The sequence below is a fragment of the Salmo trutta genome, chromosome 9 (genome assembly GCF_901001165.1).
Source record: "Salmo trutta chromosome 9, fSalTru1.1, whole genome shotgun sequence".
Taxonomy (NCBI): Eukaryota; Metazoa; Chordata; class Actinopteri; order Salmoniformes; family Salmonidae; genus Salmo; species Salmo trutta.
In genome coordinates, this window is record NC_042965.1 from 14,287,010 (window position 1) to 14,303,264 (window position 16,255).

Here is a 16,255-nt window from a genome sequence, read left to right on the forward strand (position 1 = left end):
TAACGGTTTTGACTTGAGGTTATAATTTATAGGGGTGCCAGGTAGGTTGTGCCTACCAGAGAAAATATTAGTTTCTCCTTTTAGTTTGATAGGGAATGAGTCCCATCTGGTCCGTCAAGTCTACACCAATACAAAGGACTCATGTAAATGTCAGGATGGAAATACACTTTTCATGAACCCTTAAAACAATGGAAATAACTTCAAAACAACTGTATTCTTTTGCGTGGATGTATTAACATAAATGATCACACACAACAATATAACAATAAGGAGCTTTAAACAGCTCTGGTTACTTCAGAAATGTCCTGTACCTCGGGCCTAAAGAGTCCAGCCCGGTAAACAAGTTCAGGGAACTCAACTGACCTTAGTCACGCAATGGTTGTCCGTCATACAGTGTAGCGTAAACCCAGTGTCAATCATACAATGAAAAGAACAAATATTTTACCACACATTTCAATAAATCCTCAACTACAACTAACTACATAAATCATCACAGTATACATCACACCCAAAACAAATGAAATACCGTATACAAAAAAGGTTGTAGTCAGTCGGTCAGTCAGAGAAGCAAATCCGCCGACAGATCTCCAGCGGAGAAAGGCCACGAAAACCAACGGAGAGGTGTAGTCCACAGACGCAAAGAGTGGATCCGATCCTGGATAGATTTTCTATTAGGCTACACAAAGCACACTTTTACAGCAACACAACAACGGAAGAGAGAAGCTTCAGAACTGAGGGTCGAACACATCCTCATTCATGTTTCCATCACAACTCCACTTTTGCGCAGCTGATGCTGGCTATTTAATTGGGAATTAAAGGGGAAGCACCCTAGTGGAAGGAGAAGCACTATTTAATTAAGAATTAAAGGGGAAGCGCTCTATTTGAAGGAGAAGCACTGAGACGGTTCAGAAACATTCAGGGCCGTCACACACCCCCTCCCCTGGAAAAAGCCGACCATTGCCCTGGAAGGCACATCTTGGTCGGGGAAACCGAGAAAGGTCTCCTCATCACTTTCCTCTACAAAAATATTCATTACTTTTTGGCGCTCATGCTCCTCAGCCGAGGGGTCACAGGCCTTAAGACGTGAGACTTCTGGGTCTGGGAATCCGAGAAAAGTCTCCTCACTTTTCTCTTCAAAGATCTCCAGGACCTTGCGGCGCTCAATCTCCTCCAATTCCTCAGCCGAGGGGTAACAGGCCTTAAGGCGTGAGACATGGACAACGCGCATATCTTCACCTGTGTCCTCTTTCACCACTCGGTAGTTCAAAGAGCCGCTCTGCTCCACAATCCTATATGGTCCTTGCCATTTAGGAGCGAGCTTGGCCGAGAAGAATTGTTCAGCTTTTGAATAAGGATGAGAGCGAAGCCACACCCGATCACGAAGCTGGAACTGCATGTCTCGTCTCTTCTTATCATAATTTCTCTTCTGCTTGAGTCGAGCCTGGATCATGTTCTTTGAGACAAGAGCTCTCAAGTCATGGAGATGGACTACCTGGTCATAGCAAGCAGCGTCTGGAGTAACCTGCTGGGGCTGTAGCACCATCTCCAAGGGTCCTCGGAGGGGACGACTCAGGTTCAGCTCTGCAGGTGTGACTCCAGTGGACTCTTGCACAGCAGAATTCAGGGCAAATCGAAACTCGTGAAGGTGCTTGTCCCAGTGTTTGTGCTGGGTCCCTACATAGGAAGCAACCATTGTCTTCAAGGTTCGATTAACTCTCTCAGTGAGGTTGGTCTGTGGGTGATAAGCCGTGGTCAACTTCTGTCTCAGGTTCCATCTTTGACAGGTCTCCTCAAAGAGATCAGAGACGAATTGGGAACCTCGATCAGACAGGATATAAATCAGGCACTCCCCAGCGAGTCAGGATCTCTTTCGTAAGGATGTTAGAGACTGTCCTTGCTGTGGCCTGACGCAGGGCAAAGAGCTCCACCCACTTGGAATAGTAATCAACAAAAACAAGCATGTACACATTCTGATTGGAGCTTCTAGGAAATGGACCCATCAAATCCACTCCTAACATTTCCCAAGGTCGGGTAACCACAGTTTGCTGCAACTTGCCAGCAGGCTTTCTACCTTCTGGTTTGTACATTTGACAAACCTGACAGTTTTGGATGTGTGACTTCACATCCATGCTCAGATGTGGCCAGTACAGTAATGCTTGCAACCGCTTGTAGGTTTTAAACCTGCCCAAATGACCAGCTAACGGGTCTTCATGGAAATGTTGAAGCAGTTGAAGGCGTAGAGTTTCAGGTATGTACATTTGGTATAGTGTTCTGTGAGGTAGTTGTACAACTCGGTAGACTTTGTCTTAAATGATGGTCAGCTTGGTGGTAGGATTGACCATCTTTTCTCCATCTTCAAGGATAGTCTGGTACAAAGCCTGTACTTCTGGATCATCCTGTTGGGCTTTCCAAATGGCCTCATCAGAGATGGGAAAGTCAGTTTTGGGTGAGTCTCGACAGGACAGTAGCACATGTAAGATGAGGGCCACCATTACCACCAGCAGGAGCTCTGGATAAGGCATCTGGAACAGTGTTGTATTTTCCTTTCCTGTATTCTACTGCAAAGGTGAACTCTTGCAACCGTAGAGCCCATCTGATAAGTCTGGTGCTTGGTTTGTTGGTCTTGAACACCCACACAAGGGAGGAATGGTCAGTGACTACAGTGAAGTGTCTTCCCTCCAGGTAGTACCTCCACTTTTCCAAAGCCCAGACAACTGCAAGGCACTCTTGCTCGGTTGTGGAGTAGTTCCGTTCTGCTCCATTCAATGTTCGACTGGCGAACGCTAGCACTTCTTCAGTGCCAAGTCCAGTCTGTTGGACTAGGACAGCACCAAGTCCAACATCACTTGCATCAGTGTAAACAACAAAAGGGCAATCAAAGTTGGGATGACCCAAAATGGGAGGTGTAACGAGGTGTCGTTTCAGGGTTTCAAAAGAGGTCTGGCACTCTGCCGTCCATCGGAATTTCGCACCTTTTCGCTTCAATGCGTTGAAGGGTTCTGCCACCTGGGAGAAGTTCAACACAAACCGATGGTACCATCCAGCCATCCCAAGGAACCGTTGAAGGGCCTTGAGTGTGGTTGGGACAGGGAAATCTTGTACCGCCTTGGTCTTTTCGGGATCCACATGCGTGCCGTCAAAAGACACAATATGGCCAAGGAACTTCAGGGAGGTTTGGCAGAAGTTGCTCTTCTTCATGTTCAATGTCAGACCAGCTTCCCTTAGCTTGTCCAACACTGCTTGAAGATCTTGAAAGTGTGGTTCTCTGGTCTGGGAGTAGATAATTATATCGTCCAGGTAGACGAAACAGATCTTCCCTTTGAGCTCACCTAACGCAATCTCCATGAGTCTTTGGAAAGTGGCAGGTGCATTCTTTAATCCAAAAGGCATCACCTTAAAGGAAAACAAGCCCTCAGCACAGACAAAAGCAGTCTTGTCCTTGCTTTCCTGGTCCATCTCAACCTGCCAATAGCCACTATTGAGGTCAAGGGTAGTGAACACAACCGCGCCAGACAATGACTCCAGGATCTCTTGGATGGTGGGAAGAGGATAGGCATCAGTCTGGGAAACCTTGTTGGTCTTCCTGTAGTCCACACAAAATCTAAGACCACCGGTCTTTTTTGGGATGAGGACAACAGGAGCAGCCCAGGGAGAGGATGAACGTTCAATTATATTTTGTGTCAACATATCATTAATGAGTCCCTTTTGGATGATTAGCTTCGCTGGGGACAAACGATATGGCTTCTGCTTGATCGGCATTTCCTGTGTAAGGAATATTTTGTGCTTCAGGAGCCCGGTACGTCCCAGCTTTGAAGTACATACATCAGCGTTTTCTGCAGCTGTTCCAACAGCCTTAACTCCTCTGGCTGTTCCAGCTGAGCTCTTCTCACAGCCTGTAAAAGGAGATCATCAGAAGGATTATCGAGGGTTAGTGGTACCAGAGCAATGGCAGAGAAGACTGCCACATTTGGACCCCAATCATGTAACTTTGTAGCTTCTGACTGGAAGAAATGCTTCTTGCTCGGATTGTATGGAAACCAGTAGCAATTGTGTGCGATATCAATCTGGACACCACTGAAGTACATGAAATCAATTCCCAACACGACAGGAAAAGCAAGGTTCTTGGTTTGTAGGATAACAGAAGGAATCATATAGGAGTGGTTACACAGGCGGAACTCTACCTCACTCCATCCAAGTGGTCGTTTAGCCTCACCATCAGCCAGATAGAGTGGACCTTCTGTCCACGGCTTCAAGTTGTAGTGTGGTCCTTTAACCACCTTCCACAGTTTCTCATTGAGCAGTGTGTAGGATGACCCGGTGTCCAGGATGGCTCTTCCTGTCCATGGACCTATGGCCAGGGGTACCACCAGTTGGTGCGGTATTAACTGAAAGGAAGGGGATGTCGATGGGGGGGGGGCGTAGGCAGTGACTCTTGGGGTTTCAGCTCTGGTCAAAGCACCCAGAGTAGGATGGTCGTTCCTGCGAAGGGAGTTAGGTGTGTTGGCCTGTTGTGATTTGTGGTTTCTGGAAGGGTTTACTTGATATGGTCTTGGACATGTAGCTGAAGAATGTCCCTTTTGGCTACATCTCCAACAGAACATGGGAGGTGTCTTGGCTGGATACTCTGGCTGTTGTTGATGGTCTGGCTTGGGTGTCTGTTTCTTTCTCTGTTCATATTGCTGTTGGCATTCTCTGTCCTTCTCGAACTGCTGTCCCAGGCGAACCAGTCCATCAACAGTGGTGACTCTTTCTCTGAGTTGACTGGCTAGTAGTGGGTTGATGTTCTTCAAGATCAATTTAATGACCTCTTCCTCCTCAATACCAGGTTTCCACCTTCTGCACAGGGAGTGGTAACCGTATGCAAAGTCACGGATACTCTCTTTCTCTCTTTGCACTCGATTCCTGACTCTGTCTGCCAGCTCATCTGTGTAGTCCTCAGACAGAAATGCAGAGGAAAACTTGGCCTCAAATTCAGCCCAGGAGGTAGTGGTGAGACGTGCCACATCCCACCAGTCTCGAGCTGTCCCATGCAACACATTCCTCAATGTGGCAAGGAGTTCTTCGTCAGCCAGGGGATTGAGGGCAAGAAAGTCACGACATCTTTCCAGATACATTAGCGGATCAGGACTGTCATCCTTTTTCCCAAAAGGTGGGAAATTGCAATTTAATGGGCATCGCCCCCCCATGACGTCTAATCAAATCACCATGAACAAAAAAGCTAGGAGGGATTGAGGAAGTAGAGGGTGAGGGAGTTATCGGACCATGAAAATGAACACCAGGATGCATGGTGGATTGCATCCTGCAAGGGGTGGCTGCAGCATGGCCTTGTCTTAGCTGTTCTGAGGTGCCAGCTTGGCCCTCAGTGGTCTGAGCAGAAGTGGACACCAGAGAAGCTCTATGCAAGGAGTTGTGCCTAATGGAGGCCATGTCAACCGACACATCATCCAACATTTTAACACAATTAGAGAGCTCTTTCTGCAAGTGGTCTACAGTGTTAACCAGAGGAGAAAAACAGAATTAACGTCCTTGAGGACCTCAGTGTGATGATGTTGCAGGCGCCACTGGAGAGTGGCAGTGAGTTGGGTTTGTTGGTAGTCAAACTGCCTGTCCATAGCACCAGTAACATCCCGTCTTCCACTCTCACTGAGCTCTGTCAGCGTGTGGGTTAGAGTGCTAAGTGAGTTTCTGAATTCCATGGCCCTCTGTTGTTGCTCTTCACTCAGACTTTTGAATTTATGGTGGATTAGAGTTTGGAGATGTTGTTGAGTCCGACGAATATCAAGGATGTCACCTTGAAGTTGTAAGACTACAAGCTCTGGAGATAAACCAGACAATAGAGGAAGGTTGGGTGTCAGAGGGAGGGCTAGCTCAGTACTTCCACACAGATCCATGTCAATAAGTGAGTAACTGGTTAGACCTCCTGTGGCTTGTGGTCCAGACTGAGCCTTCAGATTCCCAGGGCTCTGGCCCAAATCAACTCCATTAACATTATGATTTGAGATGTCGGCTCGATGGTCAGACTGGCCCTGTGTATTCCCATTGACAGGTAAGACATGGATGAGCACATTTTCTTGGGGTGAATCCATTGTTTTAATTCCACACAAAAGATTTGCTTTGGTTATTTCTCAATGTTGAGGTCCCATCTGGGGTGCCATTTTTTTATGTAACGGTTTTGACTTGAGGTTATAATTTATAGGGGTGCCAGGTAGGTTGTGCCTACCAGAGAAAATATTAGTTTCTCCTTTTAGTTTGATAGGGAATGAGTCCCATCTGGTCCGTCAAGTCTACACCAATACAAAGGACTCATGTAAATGTCAGGATGGAAATACACTTTTCATGAACCCTTAAAACAATGGAAATAACTTCAAAACAACTGTATTCTTTTGCGTGGATGTAGTAACATAAATGATCACACACAACAATAAGGAGCTTTAAACAGCTCTGGTTACTTCAGAAATGTCCTGTACCTCGGGCCTAAAGAGTCCAGCCCGGTAAACAAGTTCAGGGAACTCAACTGACCTTAGTCACGCAATGGTTGTCCGTCATACAGTGTAGCGTAAACCCAGTGTCAATCATACAATGAAAAGAACAAATATTTTACCACACATTTCAATAAATCCTCAACTACAACTAACTACATAAATCATCACAGTATACATCACACCCAAAACAAATGAAATACCGTATACAAAAAAGGTTGTAGTCAGTCGGTCAGTCAGAGAAGCAAATCCGCCGACAGATCTCCAGCGGAGAAAGGCCACGAAAACCAACGGAGAGGTGTAGTCCACAGACGCAAAGAGTGGATCCGATCCTGGGTAGATTTTCTATTAGGCTACACAAAGCACACTTTTACAGCAACACAACAACGGAAGAGAGACGCTTCAGAACTGAGGGTCGAACACATCCTCATTCATGTTTCCATCACAACTCCACTTTTGCGCAGCTGATGCTGGCTATTTAATTGGGAATTAAAGGGGAAGCACCCTAGTGGAAGGAGAAGCACTAATTAATTAAGAATTAAAGGGGAAGCACCCTAGTGGAAGGAGAAGCACTAATTAATTAAGAATTAAAGGGGAAGCGCTCTATTTGAAGGAGAAGCACTGAGACGGTTCAGAAACATTCAGGGCCGTCACAATACTGTACATTTATTGTCTGTTGATTATTTATATATGATTACAGGTCATTTGAATAATAAATGGTTTAAAACTTAAAGGTAGAGTCAGCGATATGAAGTAGATGCACTAATTAAACAGCATAGTGTGCCAATTTCTGCAACAAGGGCGTTGGATCGCGAGTCTGAACTTAACCGTTTGGTCCCGTGGCGTCCACCTTGTTAAGAGCATGAAGGGAACCTTTGCACATGCGCAGATACTGTGTGTGACTGTGTGAGAGTAGTCTTTCATTTTGCTCGTCACAATATCTGCAGGTGCTGCTCATGCAATGTCATTTTGCTGACTCTACCTCTTAATTTGCAGTTGATAATGTGGTGAGTATTTAAAACAAATCAAATATAATCCCACCAAAAAGCAGGGGCAAAACTATATACAGAAACATCTGAAGAGAAATAAGTGACAGCTGGGAAGGTTTCTGCGATAGGTTTGTGAGATTATTATGTAACAATGTGTTTGCAGTGCATTTACTATAGTGTGACAGCTTGACAATAAATTATATTGGCAAAAAAATATTCTCTTGAATGGTCATTTGTTGTCCCAGCTATCTAGTTTTGTATGCATTCAGTATTTTAGAATTTTAACTTAATATACATTACATGACCCCTTATAGTCATACTAATCATAATGGTAATAGATTAGTATATTACACAATATGGGTCATTAGTAAATCATCTCCATGCTGCTGTTTTGCAGCTGTTGCGCGTCAACTGCACCGACAGACACTCTAATTAGTGATCACCACAAAATCAAACATTGTGGAACTTGAACTTGACTGCCAAAATGAAGTGTGTCATTGAAAGAAACGGTGTTAAAGGTATGTTATCTTTTGGAATATAGATAACTATAACGTATTGATACAGAAATGTGCAACACATTATAAAGTACATATCTAGCTAACTTAGCTAGCTAGCTGAATGTGCCAAACAGGACAGTATAAACGTTAGCTAGCTAGCTACCTCTCTAAAGTTGGCTAGCTTTGACATCCTAACGTTACCTCAGTGTGCGGATTGTTCTCTGAAGTGATTTAGCTAGATAGCTAAAATGTAGGATTTAGATAGCCAAATATGTTGACACATAATTGCTTGATCAATTTAATCTACACAAACAGTATCTCTGACTGTTTCTGACAGTGTTTGGGAAGGCTATTCATGCCCTGGCACGCATAGGAGATGAAATATGGTTGGATCCTATGATGAAAGGGGTAAGCATCAGTCCATTTGAAGTGTGCTATACAAATAACGCTTGATTTGATGATGGTCTAGTCTACAAAGCTTTATCAATGTAAAGTGTTAGCTACATAACATTGTCCTGTTCTAACCATTATGCATATCATTATCTGCCTGGTCTGAGGTCAGTTGGCAATGAGGTCAGTGAACTCAGCCCATTCTGCCTACGCCTGCTTCCTCTTCTCCCCACTGTTCTTCCAACACTACAGCCCAGACACAGGACCAGCCCAGGACTGTGGAACTGTCAAATGCAAGTTGGTCATGAAGGTAATGGCCAAGATGTTCTGAATCTGCTGAATATGACCCCAATATCTCAAGACAGATAAATGTCTCACACAGGCCCATATGGAACAGTTCAGCATCATTGCTTTTACAATGGGTGAGACTTTATAGTACTGATAGTGTAATAGCTGTGTATTAATATACATCGTTTTGGTTTTAGTCAGTGCTGCCGCTGTTTCGGTGCCTGGCTACCATGGAGCGTAATGTGGATAGCTGTCAAATATCCATCAATCTCCCAGACAACCGGGTGATATTCCAGTTTCACTGCAGACATGGTAGGAGAACAGTCCAATAGAGTGCTCTCAGCTAAGAGCTTGTTTTATATGTCAAGGACTTGTGTGTGTGTGTGGGTGGGTGAGCAACATCCAGTAGGTGTTCAATAATGATTTTGGAACAAAGGGGATTCTTTCTCAGATTGTAATGCATTGTATCAATACTAGATGGCGCTGTGTCCCAACATCTCATACTCATTGTGACAGGTATCACCAAAACACACAACCTGGGTTTCCAGGAGAGTGAAGCTCTGCAGGCAGTGTTTCCTTCTCACCTCTGCCCCAATGTCCTGAAGGCCCAGCCCAGGTGAGCTCTCCTAAACATATCCCAATTTATCTCCTTGTGACATTTATGAAGAGGGATTCAGAGACTGACTAAGAATTACTACAGGGTATACGGTATATTATGATTATTTCATTAGTAATTTACATTTGTACTATCTATTATAATTGTATTACATTTGTATTATTATTTTGGGGCCAGACTTCTAGGCGACATGGTGATGCACTTCCCAGTGTCTCAGGAAGAGATCACTCTGTCCATGTCTCCTCTGAGAGTCAATCTGAAAAGCTACTATGAGGATGAAAGTGGTGAGATGTTGCACTGTCTACACTGTATGAAAAAACCAACCCACAAAAAGTCGGTAACATATGTGCCTAACTCCTGATTTTTCGGGGTGCAGATCAAATGAAGGCCATGCACACTGAGATGTCTTTAGATCCCAATGAGTTTGACTACTTCCAGGTTGGAGTTGACTCAGACATAACCTTCTGTCTGAAGGAGCTGAGGGTAAGGGGGTTATTTTGGGATGGACCTTATTTTTTGTCACATGAGCTTGTGGATATGGGAGGGTGTCACGGTCTGTACTTGCATACCCATGGGTTAATTCATTTATTTACAGGACTGGACCCAAGTGTCCAGGAGACTCTGTACCCTATCATTTTCAATGGAACGTTCCACTCATGGGCAGGATTTTGTTTTATGACCCTAATGAATCAAGTTATAATATTATGTTTTTTTCCCCACACATGTCTACATTTTCTGTGAACAGACAGTAATAAGTAGTAGAACACATGCATTGATTGCCTAACTCTCATACCATGTTCCAAATAAACCCAAGTCCCCAGAGGAGAAATATACATCAACATGATTCAATAGCAAAATATATCACATTGGGACCCCAAAAAGGCAGCCATTTTGCATCCTATGTTTTTGTGTGTTATTTATTATAAAGTACAACTAATGTGTCACAATTTGTGCTCAGACCCACATCCTTTGACCCGACCCTAACGTACTGGAATGTTGTTGGGGGTAGCCTTTTGTGAAGTCCCTCATTACACAGTAAAGCTATGCCTAGCTATAGACTGCTGTGTGTCCATGTTAGCCTGTGATTGAGTTGGACAGTGAGCCAGTCTCTACATTGCTGCGAGTCTTACCTGTCACAGTGTGTTAGAGGGGCTAGTCGAACACACACAGAGGCTCTGGTGTCTGGGCATCGGACACAGCGATTCAACTGAACCCATGATTACCCCTTTCACTGTGATTGACCCCAACAATTTGAAAGGTTATGGCTAATGTACAGTCGTGGCCAAAAGTTTGGAGAATGATACAAATATAAATTTTCACAAAGTCTGCTGCGTCAGTTTGCATATACTACAGAATGTTATGAAGAGCGATCAGATGAAATACAATTAATTGCAAAGTCCCTCTTTGCCATGCAAATGAACTGAATCCCCAAAAAACATTTCCACTGCATTTCAGTCCTGCCACAAAAGGACCAGCTGACATCATGTCAGTGATTCTCTCATTAACACAGGTGTGGGTGTTGACGAGGACAAGGCTGGAGATTACTCTGTCATGCTGATTGAGTTTGAATAACAGACTGGAAGCTTCAAAAGGAGGGTGGTGCTTGGAATCATTGTTCTTCCTCTGTCAACCATGGTTTCCTGCGAGGAAACGTGCCATCATCATTGCTTTGCACAAAAAAGGCTTCACAGGCAAGGATATTGCTGCCAGTAAGATTGCACCTAAATCAACCATTTATCGGATCATCAAGAACTTCAAGGAGAGTGGTTCAATTGTTGTGAAGAAGGCTTCAGGGCGCCCAAGAAAGTCCAGCAAGCGCCAGCAAGCGCAGCAAAGAAGCTACTTCTCTCCAGGAAAAACATCAGGGACAGACTGATATTCTGCAAAAGGTACAGGGATTGGACTGCTGAGGACTGGGGTAAAGTCATTTTCTCTGATGAATCCCCTTTCCGATTGTTTGGGGCATCCGGAAAAAAGCTTGTCCGGAGAAGACAAGGTAAGCGCTACCATCAGTCCTGTGTCATGCCAACAGTAAAGCATCCTGAGACCATACATGTGTGGGGTTGCTTCTCAGCCAAGAGAGTGGGCTCACTCACAATTTCATCTAAGAACACAGCCATGAATAAAGAATGGTACAAACATCCTCTGAGAGCAACTTCTCCCAACCATCCAGGAACAGTTTGGTGATGAACAATGCCTTTTCCAGCATGATGGAGCACCTTGCCATAAGGCAAAAGTGATAACTAAGTGGCTCGGGGAACAAAACATCAATATTTTGGGTCCATGGCCAGGAAACTCCCCAGACCTTAATCCCATTGAGAACTTGTGGTCAATCCTCAAGAGGCGGGTGGACAAACAAAAAACCACAAATTCTGACAAACTCCAAGCATTGATTATGCAAGAATGGGCTGCCATCAGTGTCACGACTTCCGCCGAAGTCGGCTCCTCTCCTTGTTCGGGCGACGTTCGGATGTCGACGTCACCGGCTTTCTAGCCATCGCCGGTCCATTTTTCATGTATCCATTTGTTTTGTCTTGTTCCCTACACACCTGGTTCATTCCCCAATCAATCTACGTGTATTTATTCCTCTGTTCCCCATCATGTCTTTGTGAAAGATTGTTTGTGTTACGTGTTATTTGTTGACGCGCCAGACTGGTTTGTTTTTTCCGTGGTATTTCACGAAGATGTTTATTGTTAAACATAATTCTTGTGACTGTTTTGCACTTTTGCCTCAATAAAGTGTGCGCCTGTTCACAAATCTCTGCTCTCCTGCACCTGACTTCGCTACCAGTACGCACACACCTGACAATCAGTCAGGATGTGGCCCAGAAGTTAATTGACATTATGCCAGGGCGGATTGCAGAGGTCTTGAAAAAGAAGGATCAACACTGCAAATATTGACTCTTTGCATCAACTTGATGTAATTGTCAATAAAAGCCTTTGACACTTATGAAATGCCTGTAATTATACTTCAGTATTCCATAGTAACATCTGACAAAAATATCTAAAGACACTGAAGTAGCAAACTTTGTGGAAATTAATATTTGTGTCATTCTCAAAACTTTGGCCACGACTGTACACAGCAACATTGGTAATATGTGCCCTGTCATCTAATGTACATTGCTGTCTAGCAGAGTACCAGAGTATTGTGACCTGTTATTTTAATTGGTGGTGAATGATCAAACAGTCACTCCAAACATGCATGTGTTTAATGTATTAACCTCTTCTCTAGGGATTGCTGTCATTTGCTGAATCACATGGTCTACCAGTATCTGCCCACTTTGGCGCTGCAGGAAAGTAAGTATCCTGGTCCTTGTGATTATACCCAATGACTATCACCTCTTTTACTTAGGTCCTAAATTAGGCCTGGAGTTTTTCCCGGTCTGGTCACAAGGTTGGAGAAACCTCAGGGCACTGGTTCTAGGTATGCTGATGTTGTGTTCTGCTGTCTGTCAGGCCGGTGGCCTTCAGTGTAGATGACATGGTGCTGGAGGCCTGTGTGGTGTTGGCTACTCTTGTCCACCCAGAGAGCAGGACCCCCTCCCAGGCTACAGAGGCCCAGGCTCCTGCTGCACTAAGGTAGCCGTCACCATTCGTTAAACAGTTATTACCCCACCACTGATAGGGGGGTTCTGTATTTGGTCCAACATTGTGTAATACACCACATCACCAGCATCACATCCTGCCCTTAATCTGCTTCTATCTTCATCATCTATGATGTAGTCACCATAGCAACCCTACCGCTATATCAAATAATGTATGTAGAAGTGCCCAAATGGTTTCAATAGTCAGGGAAGCCCTTGTTAGGAGGAATGGTGTGTAGAAATGCAGGACATTTTGTCCTAGCGAGAAGCAGTTTCTCAGTTCAATAGAAAATAAAAAAAGTTAACAGGCTTAGATAGCCTTAAAGCGCCTGCCCAATCATGTGACAGTCACAGTAGAGTAAATTTGAACTAGCCTTTCCTAGAATCCTAGAGCTGGCTGTACTGGTGATGTCCTTAGGGGAGGCAGTTGGCCAGCATGTGCTTTTTTTGGTGCCTCATTGGGCGTTGTGTTACAGAACAGTGCAGTAGCACTGTGACAGAGGCTGGCTATCTGGGGCAAGGCCGTGCTGGCTGGGTTAGAGGCCTGACAGACTGACTGTAATCCCTACATCCCCCCCAGTCACTAACCTGTTACGTTGCTGTGGCGATGATGTCGCTCAGTGTGTGGCCCGCCCGGCCTCTATGTATCTCTCTCATAGTGTCTGCTCTGAGCCGCCTGAGGTGGGGTTTGCACCAGTCCCAGCCGGATTGTGGCACATCTGGGTCACTTATGACGTCACTGCATTGCACTGCTTCTTCCTTTTTCAAGGAAACGTTCATACAGTATGTTCGAATGACCAAAATGTAAATGTCATGTTTATACCTCCATGGAATACTGAGAACACATCAGATTTTTGTATGACAGGTTAATGTTGTAGTTGTACAATTTATGTTTATATTCTTAACCTCCCAGGCAAACACACACATTATTCTCATGTTGACCTTGACAAAGGTAAGTGAAGATATTTAAAACCCAGGTCCTTCCCATTCTCTCTCCTGCTGGGACGCTTCTTTATAGGCACATTCTGGTTGTGTCTGTGGTGCAGTCAGTGGTGTTTATGGAAAGCACGTTTATGCTGAGGAACACTAAGAAAACAGCCAGAGGCAGTGGCCTGCCATGTGCAGGAGAACAGGCAGAACAGAGTTACGTTGTCCTAGCATGCAACCTTGGAGCACAGCCAACATCTAACAGCAGTGTCATTCTTACAACAGCTCCCTTTTTTCCCTCTCTCCATGTTCCTCCCTTTCTCTCCCTGCCGTCTCTCTAGCTCTGCCCCTCCCCTCTACTCTCTCTCTCCCTCACACACTGATGCACGTGCAGCTGCAGTAACTCACGCGGCATATCATGTAACACACGCGCCCATGAGCGCAGACTTCTTTCAAACTCACACTGCTCGGTTATCTAAAAACAACCTTTTCCCAATAGAACGTGGCATGCGCATCTCATATAACTTCTATTATGTATATATCTAGAGGTCTGTTAGCAATGCTATTGCTTTAGTTTGTAGACTATCGCGAATGTGGTTAATTAATATTGATTTAAGACTGACAGGCATCTGTTTTCAATATGAAGCTATATAGGAAAACGACTACAGGCAGACCACTGGAGGGAAATGCCTGAAGGCAGCCTTGCTGTAATGGTCCTTATATGCTCTCAGGTGTGGAGGTGTTGCGGAGCCTCCGGAGGGCCTGTGTGAGGCAGATGCCGGTCCCCCCCAGGCCCAGGGGTTTCCCTCTGCAGGCGAGCTGATAGCATCCAGCCAGAGAAGCCCAGTGTTCTGTGCAGCAGCCCTCATGAGAGAGTTCACCAGGACAGGAGAGGATTCTGACAGGCTCAGAACACCACGTTATACACACAGAGGTCGTGGCATCACAACTCCTCCTTCCTCCAAGGTAAATTAGAACAAAATATGAACTTTGGTTGACTTCTGTTTGTGCCGTCAAGCCACTGTGTTCTGGGATTTTGGCAGGCTCCGACTGGTACATACTTTGGTAAGTTCCAAAGTACAGATAAGGCCTTGCTTTAACGTTCAACCTGGAATGTGCCTAGATTGCAATAATGTTTAACCATGTGATGTGTGATTGACCTGAAACACACAGGGTGAAGGTGAATTGTGACGTATGCAAGGTGTGTGGCTGGTTGCACAGCCCTCTTATCTCAAGCTTTTTTTCCTAAGAACCACTAGACCATACTGCAAAAACTGTTTCACAATTTGCTGTTTTTTTCCACCCATGCTCATAGTCTGCTCAGCTGTCTATTAATGATGAGTCGTGTGTTTTGGTTACTTAGGTTCGCTCTCTCCTCTTTGGGGCCGTGTCCTGTGAGCAAGGTGATGGTTGCACCTCTATGCTGCCCAGTCTGGCGTGTTCCAGTGATACAGAAGATGGGGGAGAGGAGAGGGCCAGTGGTGAACTGTAAGTTACCACAGAATGATGACCAAGCCAAGAACTGTTTTCATACCCTGCAAGTTTTTTCAGCAGACCATAGTCTTTTTCCCATTGTATATTGTAAATGCATTTAAATGAGAACATAATATTTTTCAATTCATTTGAATGCTTTAAATGAAAGTTCATAAAGCATGGCTGTTTGTTTTTACTAACAAATAAGTTATTCCAATGGTATGCGCATTTATTGCAAGAAACATAAACCGTAGATTTGAAAGTCAGACATCAAAAGCATAACATTTATTGGGGTAAACATCTGTCCTCTCTCCCCTGTGACCCAGAAACCAATAAATTGTTGAGAATTGTCAATTCGTTAATAGGTAAATGGAAGACGGTCCTCCCCTCCTCGATAGCCTTCATTTGGCGAGGAAGCACATGTATAAATTAGACTGGTCATAAACAAGTGCATTTTTATCCACTTGCCCTCTACTCGCCGCCTCTCCTCGATTACCTTTGACCTTCTTCAAAAGGAGGCCAGGGAGGACGGAGGTGAGAAAATCTAAAATTGTGAAAAGGCCCTAGGTTTGCCCATGAAAACATTCAAGCCAACCGCCTGGGGATGCCACACCTGGGTGCTGATAGTAAACGCAACACATCTCACAGACTCGCTAAAGCTTGAGGAATGTGTAACCAAACATAGATCACATGGAGCCTTTTCATGTAGCTTCAGGCAGTCCCCTCAGTTGCATAAGAGCAGACAGCTGCGAGGGAAACACTTGAATCTAGTCCACTGTGGCCCCTGCTGAGACAGAGGAACGGATGAGTCAGAGCAGGGATATGCTGCCTGGCAGGGAACAGTATGATTCCACCTTCAAAGGGAAAGACTGCATAAAGATGATCAGAAATACATGATCACGTGTAGCAGCATGGCCTACCTCACTGGTAGCTGTGTTCTGACCTACATGTTTTCATTACCTCAGGAACTGTTCAGTCTACTGTGTAAGTAGACAAATACCTTGCAGTGACC

General features: G+C 44.8%; 1 protein-coding gene across 2 annotated transcripts; it reads left to right on the forward strand.

The window, feature by feature from the left end:
• Nucleotides 1–7,110: 7,110 nt before the first annotated feature.
• On the forward strand, nucleotides 7,111–15,597 carry rad9b (RAD9 checkpoint clamp component B). 2 transcript variants are annotated; one of them, XM_029762564.1, is made up of 12 exons: nucleotides 7,111–7,486; nucleotides 7,866–7,986; nucleotides 8,303–8,373; nucleotides 8,528–8,665; nucleotides 8,841–8,955; nucleotides 9,160–9,259; nucleotides 9,437–9,543; nucleotides 9,636–9,742; nucleotides 12,492–12,556; nucleotides 12,716–12,838; nucleotides 14,502–14,736; nucleotides 15,134–15,597. In XM_029762564.1, the coding sequence occupies exons 2-12, from the start codon at nucleotides 7,953–7,955 to the stop codon at nucleotides 15,260–15,262; spliced, it is 1,224 nt and encodes a 407-aa protein (XP_029618424.1). In that variant the 5' UTR covers nucleotides 7,111–7,486; nucleotides 7,866–7,952; the 3' UTR covers nucleotides 15,263–15,597. The 2 variants fall into 2 exon arrangements, with proteins under 2 accessions (XP_029618424.1, XP_029618425.1); XM_029762565.1 differs by having other exon boundaries at nucleotides 8,845–8,955.
• The last annotated feature ends 658 nt before the right edge of the window (nucleotides 15,598–16,255 follow it).